The sequence below is a fragment of the Temnothorax curvispinosus genome, unplaced genomic scaffold (genome assembly GCF_003070985.1).
Source record: "Temnothorax curvispinosus isolate PA1 unplaced genomic scaffold, ASM307098v1 QBEX01014408.1, whole genome shotgun sequence".
NCBI lineage: Eukaryota > Metazoa > Arthropoda > Insecta > Hymenoptera > Formicidae > Temnothorax > Temnothorax curvispinosus.
This window is the reverse complement of record NW_020224188.1, coordinates 34137-44305: the sequence shown is the minus strand read 5'-3', so window position 1 is coordinate 44305 and position 10169 is coordinate 34137. Positions and strand designations below refer to the sequence as shown.

The 10169-nt window shown below is 40.9% G+C and overlaps 1 protein-coding gene across 1 annotated transcript; it reads left to right on the top strand.

Annotated features, from left to right (window-relative positions):
* Window positions 1–6909: 6909 nt before the first annotated feature.
* Window positions 6910–9954, top strand: LOC112464659 (centrosomal protein of 135 kDa-like). The gene is made up of 7 exons (XM_025031797.1): window positions 6910–6941; window positions 7314–7593; window positions 7672–7869; window positions 8070–8246; window positions 8333–8535; window positions 8610–8741; window positions 9551–9954. The coding sequence occupies exons 1-7, from the start codon at window positions 6910–6912 to the stop codon at window positions 9603–9605; spliced, it is 1077 nt and encodes a 358-aa protein (XP_024887565.1). The 3' UTR covers window positions 9606–9954.
* Window positions 9955–10169: the final 215 nt, after the last annotated feature.

Sequence of the window (10169 nt, the reverse complement as noted above, 5' to 3'; positions counted from 1 at the left end):
CAGTATATTGTTCAATACGATTCTTCTCCGATAAGTTTCGATGAGAGGAGACATGCCTGAGATTCACGAGTATCGCTCTGATCGAAAGCCGCTACCATTATGAATTCCTGTTATTCGATGTGTCCTTATTGCTGCCTGCCTCACGGCGATGACATTCCCTATAGGTAACTTATGTCAATAACTTATGCAACGCGGAGTATATATTGCATAACATTGTACTTTTTTTGATTACGCGTTGAGCTGTTAACGAAATTTCGTCGTACGTTGTGTGCCGCATGTGTGCGCGTGTCGGTCAATAATAATACTATAATAATAAGAATTCTATAATTCAATGAGAAATTTTTATTTTAAAGGAAACGGTACATTTATAAGACAAATTATTTATCTTTATGTTCCTTTTCTCTCATTACTAGATGAAATCTTTTTTTTATTCTCTTATATAATTGTCTACATTTTGCTTTTTTTTTTTAATAAGCTCTTTCTGAATTCTAATTATGACTTGATAAAAGTTAGTTCTCTTCCGTAACTTTGATTATTCGATAAATATATGATTTTTTTAAATTGAGACATTATAGTCCATACATTTTTATAGAAATTAAAAAAAATTATAAAAATTGTTTTTCCAGAAAATGACACACAAAGATCAAATTATTTCATGGAGAGTTTTTCTAGATCAAAGATTTTAATGTTACATAGCGACAGTTACAGCCTCATGTTTCCCTCGCAATGATTCACTCTCATTTTCTTTGTCTGTTTCAAATTAAGGCAAACAGAGGGTACCAAGTGGGGTGACAAATTGAATGAAAATTTAAAACATTTTTTAGTTATTTCTTGATTATCCGCTTCTAACCATTCAAACCGTGAAAGTATTATATTCAATCTCTTAAAAAAAATCATTTTATGTAGTTTAAAGTGAGAAGAAGATAATCTTCCTTTTTGGAAAAACTCTTTTTTTAATTGATCTTTTTCAAGCACATCCACCCACTTAAATGATATATTCCAGATTCTGTAAAATAATTTCTATTTGTGTAGCATAAATGTTTAATGTAATTATCAGTTGAAACGGAGATACGAAATTGATTCTAGCAGATGTCACGTTCGTTTATGTACGTTTTCAAGGGGTACATATAATTCCCCCTCTTTAGTAAAATTATAATAAATGAAAGAAATTATAGTAATCTCCCAGGCCTGCGACACTTCTCTGTGACGCGTTTATTATATATTATTCATTCGTCATGATTTTACTTTCTTCGCCAGAGATGCACTTTCTCCGCCTTCCGTGTCATTAAATTGTAATAACCAGTTATTACTCGAGTCACTCGTCTTACACGCGCGTGCACACACACGCGCGCGCACACGTGGCCGTCCGCGTTTGCAATTCGCGTTGTGCCACGAGGAATTCTTGGAATTTTTCGAATTGCTTTGATCATCATTAGGGATCGCGCTTATATAATCACGCGTGCTCTCGCGCCTCGGAAGCACGCCGGTGGATTTATGTTCTCGCTGAAAAGAAAGTGTCCGCTAATACGTTATAATCGATCTGCGCCGTGCAGAAATCACGCAAAGCAAACAACGCGATCACGTAACGTCAATCACCCTTTTTGTTCGAAACAAACGCGCGAATTTCTTCGTTCGATTGCCCTTAGGTCCTCGACACGTTCTACTTGAATTTTGAGCCGATGGATATGGCAATTCTCCGTTCAATTCCTCTCTAATCTCCTTAACTTTTGTCAGATAGAATGCTGCGGAATTCAAGGATGTCACGTCGCGGACGTCGCCGAGTCGTCCAACGATCGCAGCTTTGATACAGTGAAAGGATTCTCTATATCGAATGTCGATTCGTTTAACCTTTGGAAGAAGATCTATGCAATCACCACTTGCCATTCAATCCCGGACTGGACGTTGCGTTATTTATTATAAGCACAATATGTAAGGACCTTCGTCAAACGATTTATGTCCATTTCTGTCAATGTAGATTTAATCTTGGTTTAAATCTAACTCTTACCTTTTATCTCTTTCTAATTCTTAGAACTAAAAAAAGATAAAAGGTAAGTTAAACCAAGATTAAAATCAATCTACATTGGTTAGAAAAGGGCATCAGTCTCGTTGAAACGGAATCCTCCTTACCTTATCATCGACGTTTTCATGGTGTTGCTGTTCTCTTCAGCGACCACCGCGATATTGTACCCGTTGTCACGTCACTATTTCGCGAATTATTGTCTTTCTCAGTTCATCACTCGGCCCTCCGCATCCATCGTATCAGAGAGGCTCGCGAGTCAAGCCGCGTCTCTTAGCCGATCATCGTCGTCGGTCTTGTCGCCGCGGGAAGCTCGGCGAGACTGGCTCGCGCACGTCCCGGCCTCGCGGCTCTATGCTATTACCTAACTCGACCGAGTCCGGGAGCCGAATCCGCCGAGGCGAGATGGACATCCTCCTTTGTTCGTTCAACCCCCCGTGATTAATACCGATCTGCGCAATCTGCATCCGGGGGGAAAACCGTTTTGGCATACCTTTCGCGATGATAAAAGGTATTTTCCTCGTCTCTTTGCCCCTTCGCACGCCTTTCGCGTTTCGTTGCCTTCATCACACCCGGATCGGACGTGATTTACGCACGATTACCGGTGAATAAGCCCCAATTCGTCATTCGTCAAGACTTCCTCGCAACGCGTGAATCGACGGAACGTAAATGGCACTTTGAACATTTTATTTTATGAAAATTTTCACTCATGTTCGCCCGCTTTTAGGTCAACGGTACGACGTTTGTATTTTTTGGAAGAAGGTAAAAGTTGGCTCGTTATATTTGCGACGATCGCTGGATTTTTACGATGTAATATTCGGTATATGTACGGAGGTGTGCATTCATTCCTGCAACGCGACTCGCTTCTCTGTAGCTGCGAGGGAGGAGACAAATCAGTATTCCAATATGCGTGGGATTTCTGAGGTGTCTGAAACGCAGTTCCAGTGAGATCATCCGCGATTTGATTTCATTTGTCGAACGGGACTTTGAGGTAAACTGCATCTCTCTCGATGCAGTTGCATAGAGAGTACCTGATCTTATGGATTACATTATTTAAATTGTATAAAAACTTTAAGTCTGACGAACGTTTTAGGGAAACCGTTGAGAAAACCGCGAATATCCACGATAAAGAAAAACCGGTTTTAACGAATTTATGCCTTTTTGCGCAATGTCGTGATTACTTTGCCGCTTCAAGGTTTTTCCAAAAAATGTCGCTGTTTCGACACTTCCACGCAACATCTCTGTTACACGCGGAGGACTTTCATCGTCACTCGGACCTCCCGAAACGCCGTCGCCGATCAACGGCGATCGTCACGGCCTGCGACCGGTGCGTGGGTTTCTTTATGAACTGTTGCATAATTTGGTGCCGGACCTGGAGCCGAACCCAGTAACGGGAAACGCATAACCGTCACCGACATTCATTCAATCCCGATACGAAGAGGCGAGCGCGAGTGGATCATTGCCACCTTTCTCATGAAACTGTCACTGTTACGTCATTATCTTAAATTACCGCGGCCTTGAGAAATTACGAGATCGTCCCAAATTGAGTTTAATCGCATTCTGTCGAGACGTATAAGGACTTTCGGCATTTTTCAGTAAATATTTTACGGTAAACCTCCATATAAGGTGCGAGATGGGATCCACGTTACATCGCATTGTACGAGACTCGTCAGAAGCCGTACAAAATGTGGAGATATTTCCTTATTATTGAAACAATTTAATGTTATAATAAGAAATTATTTTCATCTCATCTCAAAACGAAAAAAACTTACAACTTTTATTGAATTTATAATGAACAAATTCTTTGTATTAACATGGAATGATTATAAAGCTCTAAAAATTATAAATTTGGTCAAGTTATCAACAAAATAAAAACCCAAAAGTTACAAATAATCTTATCATAAAAATTCAAAATAGCTGCCATTGCCATGTAGTGATATTTATAACAATCGCGCAAAATTGTCACAGCTTAAAAAGCACAATGTAGAGTAATTTATTGCATAATAGGGTTGCAGATATTACAGGAAATGATATACGGAGATCTACCGTATATAAAATAATATCCGATAGGAAAAAGAAAGAAAGAAAGAAAGAGAAGCATTCAAATGGCATGTTAAATAATTATAAATAATAATATAATTCTAGAAAAAAAATTTGATTATAAAAATCTATTTGTTTAATTGAATTTAAATCAAGGGTAATCCGTTTTATATTTTTTCTTCTTAAAGAACGCTTTTCTTGTTTCTTTTTTCTTTGTGCAACGCTTTATTTGTTAAACAGGACCGTGCGGAAATGAAGAGTAATTTTAATAAAATCTACGCTAAACGATCGCGTCGTTCGCTCGGATAATCTCAAATGCCTTGGGATTACGGTTTCTTCTTTCACGCATCATCTCCTCGCCTCTTCTTGCATAACTTCGGTTTCGAGGAAACGTGCAATGCCCTTTGCCTATAACGGTAATCCTATACAAACTAGAAAATCTTCGAAAGGGCGCACCTATGCCTCTCCAAGTGATCTCCTGAGCTAACTATGAATAACAAAGGCGGCTAGTTCGTACATCTCCGTCAAGCTGTCGTAGACTGCTTCTTTCTCCGTTGGAAAATTGAAGAAGATAAAGTTAAAACTTTAACTTCGTAATCTTTAAACAGTAACCATTTACAGCAATTTATAATAACACGTTGAAAATATCATTCTTAAATTTTTATAAATAATTTGTTTGTCTTCAGGTTCGAGATCAACGATTCTTATACTTCGGTGAAAAAAAAAACTTCAGTATTGAAAGGACTGAAATTTTAGATGTCATTCAGGAATCAATATAACGCTATACAAACGTAGCATGATGTATCTTCCTTAGAACAGCTTCCTGTAACGGATTTAGTATCGTTTGCCGCTCAATTTTGACATGCACGGCTTTGTGAGGCAATCATGGAAGGAAACAGTGAGAGGTCCAGTGACCCTCCTCCTTCCTAGGGAGCGACGCATCGCTCTGACTCACCTTTCCACGAAAGGTTTCGTCGCTTTTGGTAAAGATGCTCGTTTTCCGCGTAAATACAGATTTCATCTCGGATTAAACGGTTCCTCGATATGAAACTTGTGCCGTTATTACGACTAGAATACAGAGTGGAAAAGTTGCTCTGTTGTACTATCGTACATAGCTTTCACATTTAATGCACCGTGGCAAAAAGCGCATCGTGTCGACCATTAATATTTAAAGCGTGCAAATTTCGGTAAGGGACGACTCATTTATCGCCGTAAATAGCGATAAGCGAATCGTGCGTCTTACAATATGTGTGGAATGGGTTTAACTTCGTTGAGGCCTTGCAATTAAGCCAGTACGAAGTTGCCAAGTCGATTATTCCGATGTCGCGAGGGACATCCTTTGCATACATTAACAGGACGGTTTGTAGAGCACTTGCGATGCTTTCTATGGCACTTTTTCTTACGCGCTATCGTCGTGACTGTGGACTTTCCTTCTGGCGTCGAGGAAAGAGAGAGTGAGACGTAGACTCGAGAAATCAGGAGGGAATAAGGCGCGATAAATGATAATTGAACGACGAACAATATTTGGAGCCAATCGTATTACGTAAGTTTTGCAACTTGAAAAGTTTGCATCTTGTCAAGTTGAGTAATTCGCGACGTTTCTCTGACTATATTTACAGTTTCAGAGTCCCTCGTACCGGAAATCTTCCGCGTCGAAAAGTACAAGCAGGGAAAAACTGGTAGCTCGCCACCGGAATCGCATTTATACGGCTGGAAATTTCATCATCAGTATTGCTCACGGACGAATCATCGCCGCCTGGTAGAGGAGAAATTTTACGTCTTGTCGCAAAGCCCGTGGAAATAGAAATTATTTCTTCGAGCATCCGCGAATGCATTCTTCTGTAACATCCGTGACATAATTTCCATCGTCATTATCGCGATATGATAATCCGCCCCGAGGCGTGACGGACGTATCGCCAAGGGTACGCACGCGATCGAACCGCGATGAAGAAAATTGATTGTGCGAGTCCACGGCATTACCCTCGGTATTAGCGAGGTAATGAGATAAATTTCTCGGTTAGTTGAAGACGCCGACACAACGATGGTTCTCATTTTCTTCTTACTTCCCTGATATTTGACTCTCGAGAAATTTTTCAATTTTTCAATTTTAAAACTTTGTCATCAGTTATTAAAATTCGCATTCTTTTCTCTAATGTAAAATGCATACGTTTCTGCTTATTAATATACTTAACTGGTATAAATGATAAATAATTTTGTTTCAAGTAGAACCGCCGATTAGAAGGTTGTCGACTACCGTGGAAAACGATTTCCTCGATTCGCGCGCGTGATGGAATCGATTTTCACTTTCATGCTCGGACCAGATCCTCCGCGGGAGGCGGCTGGTTGCTGCTGTGTTGCTGCTGCTGCTGCTGAGAGGAACGCCAGGAGAGGCGAGAGAAAGTCGTCCGGCGCCCGGATACTTTTCGCACGCGCCACGACCACGTTGCAGGTCTTGCGACGATTACGCAAACCGCGCACCGCGCGTAATCGGCACGTGGATGATCGATGGTCTGCGGTCCACGCGTTTCTTCCCCTCCCGTCCGCGGAGGACTTCGACGAGCTGGAAACCTCGACGATTGGTTTCCGCTATTGACTTGTTAGCACGTCGAAAGTTGGGAATGATTGGCTTTCGGTAGACACGCGTCAACATTTTCCGCGATGAAAGTTCTGCAGATCTCTTAATGTCCGATTCTTCCGAGAGAATTTTATCCGAACGATGTCGTTATTCAGTTCAGAATCATTTGTATACGTCGGCCGATTCACAAATGTATACGACATATGCATAAATAGATCGATATTCCGTCAGCTGCGCCTTATTCGGCAATTTATTTGACGGAGTTGCTGCAGGCACAATGAGAAATCCGATCTGTATAAACGACAATACGTAAATCCAATCACGTATAAGTACCTCATTTCGAGAGAGTTGTGCAAGTTGGGGGAAACGACGAACGCCTAATTCGTTCGTGGTGCCCTTGTCCTCTTTCGAGAACGTATCTTGCGCCATGAAGAACGAACACCTGATTCGCATAGACGATCGCAGAATTAAACATGATTGCTGTACGACATCGCAATACAAGATTACATTACAAAGATGATGACGCTATTAAATAGAATAATCATTATCATAATCATTTTTAAATCTGTTATAATAGTATAATCGTATTACAATCATTTATAATGCGATTGAGACAATTTATTATTTTTCTGTTTAATGTCTATGTTCTTCAGCGCGCAATAACGGTATTAATTGTTGCAGAATATGCATCGATCAGAGCGCGGAGCAGGAGCGTCAGCTCAGGTCGCTGCAGCTGGAGATGGAGACGCTGCAGCGGCAGTTCGAGGCCGCGTCGGTGGACCGCGAGAACGCGATTCAGGAGAACCGGAAGCTGCAGGACGACCTGGCGGCGGCGACCTGCGAGGTGCGAAACATGCAGCGCGAGCTGGAGACCTCGCGCGCCGAGTGCTACGACCTGAAGAGGCAGCTGCAGACTTATGTTAGCGAGGTCCGTCGCGCTGAGGAACTCCTAAATCGGAAGGTAGCGATCCGGAAAGCGATTTTATCAATAACGTTCATCAACGAAGCTGTTTCGCTTATTTTTCCTTGATCCTACCAGGAGAACGAGAGAACGGAGATGCTGAACCATTTCCGAAGTCTCAGCTTGGAGGCGACGGTTCTGGAAAACAATAATCATAGCTTGGAGTCTGAGGCGGCGGAAGCTAGAGGCGCCCTTCAAACCGCGAGACATCAGATACTCGACCTGGAGCGTCAATTGGCGGACAGGGACTGTCTAATAAAGGGTTATGAGACTCAGGTATTTCGCTCTCTTCGTAACAGATTCGAAGAAACGTGAAGAATCATTGATACTTTCACTCATCACCTTACGACATCTCGTGTTGCGATGCTCAGCTGAAAATGATCCAACTTAAATCAGAACCAACAAGGGATCTGATAAATTTTTAGACTTATTCATCACGTTATTTTCATGTATGTATAATTTAACGATTTCTCCAGATAAGCAATCTGACGCAAAGCGTCGCTAGCATGGAGACGCAACTACGGCAACAGATCGAACAGAGAAACCGAGCCGAAGCCGATTTAATGGCGGTCAGGGACCTGTGCGTGAAGCTGGACCAACAAAAGGATACGCTTGTGGAACAACTCGGTGACAAGGACACCGTGAAAGCGCATGTAAATTTACTTACTCTTTATTCTAGCCGTTTCTCCCGTTTGCACGTCACCCCGGTTTCTCCACCGCTTTGCTTTTTCTCGTGCAGTACGAGGCGCAATTATCAAGACTGAAAGCCGAGCAAAGCATTGTTCAGGATCAAATTGCTAGAGATCGCGTGACCGTGGAACGACTGGAGACCCTTCTGGACCAAGCGAGGCAGGAATCCATTAACGCGCAGGCTACCAATCAAGAGCTGCAAAATGAGATCTCTAGATTAAAACAGAAAGTCTCCGAGCTTCAAAGTAAACTGTACGTCCCACATTGTCGTCCTTATTAGTTTTATATTATATATCTTGCGCGTTTACATTTTCTTATGATTACAGTTCGTCGGAATCCGCGGAACTTCGACAGTATCAGAATCAAGCGGCGGAATACAGCAAGCAGATCAGCGAGCTCCGTAGACAAGTCACCAACGAGAGGTTTGACCGTGCTAGAAAGGATGAAGAGAGTCGCAGGTATTTTATCATAATTGTTAAAAATGTTGATCTTTTCACTGTCGAGTCTCTCGTTTGTACTCTCTCGCGCATTGTCGCGTACTGTCCCATCGTAATCGTTTCTCAATTTAGAACTTCTGAAGAATCCGTGATTCCCCTCCAACAAAATCGCACGACCCTTCCTCAGTCGGATATTAGAACCTCCAATGGCGAATGTGTCGCCTCTACGTCCAGGTCCAGGTAGAGTCGGGGTGATTGTGATCGCGCTTGAAAGTAGATTGTAACTTATTAACGAGTCAATTACAAATCCGCCAGGCAAGTAGATTGGCTGAGAAAACCATACACCGCGATTCCCAAACACACATGCGTACGCGATTCCGGCCAAGTGGGATTAACGAGTCACGACGATCGACCCACGTCGTTTTCACTCGAGTGTCGGTGTTCCTCCTTTAAAAAGCGTATTTCCTCCGCCAATTTTGTGTCATGCCCCAGCACGTTTCTCTCGCAACGCAAGTCTACCGACGACACAGATAAGACATCGAATTCTCCTTAACGGGGAAAAGTATCGTAAACATTTAATTTAATAATGCTCTAAGAGCGCTCTCGAGGCTTTTGTAAGGACCTTTGCATTTAGAGATAACTTTTGTGCCATATACATATGCATTTGTAGGAAATATATGAATTTTATTATTTACAACGATTGCTTTTTTGATGCGAGGTAATATTTACGTTATTGATAATATATTCTGATGAATTTCTCGACGCGAGAAAATGAAATAAATTGTATGTGTTTCGCGACTGACGCTTATCTTATCTGTTTATTTTTGCAGGTCGCTAAATTCATCTCCAGACAGTTTCAATGTAGATCTAAACGTAGTGATATAATATACTTGTGTTTGCACGCGCACGCGATGTCTGTTGATCTACTTATAAATATTTCCAACGGAACGGGGAATAAGGATAACAATGATAGAGCAGAGCCCCTGCAAAGCACGCAAATTGATTTAATATGTCAAGCCTCGGCAGTATGACTTAGATTATAAATATTTTCTAATGATGTAAATATGTGTGTATAATTGCAATATATATATTTTAATATTGTCCATCTAAAATAGACAAAATATGAAATTAATAAATAATGCTGCCAAGAGAACAAGACTTTCGAGAAATGAAAAATTGACAATTTTTGTGATATAATCAATATCGTTTATACATATATATGAAAATTTATCTAATTACCAAATATCTCGAATTAAGTATATATATAAGACAATCAAATTGTACAAATTATACTTAGTTTAATTTCCTTTTAATTGAATTTCTATCACCAAGAATTAATCGAGAATAATTTAAAAACTCAGGGCTTATATTAAAGAAAAAAATGTAAACATATCGAATATATACATATATATAATAGAAAATTGAGGAGAAAAAAAGAGAACAAAAAAG

Coding starts and splice junctions, on each gene's coding strand:
- LOC112464659 (XM_025031797.1), top strand. CDS start 6,910: ATGAGAAATCCGATCTGTATAAACGACAATAC. Junction 8,536..8,609: donor TCCGAGCTTCAAAGTAAACT/GTACGTCCCACA, acceptor TTATGATTACAG/TTCGTCGGAATCCGCGGAAC. Junction 8,742..9,550: donor AAGGATGAAGAGAGTCGCAG/GTATTTTATCAT, acceptor TTATTTTTGCAG/GTCGCTAAATTCATCTCCAG.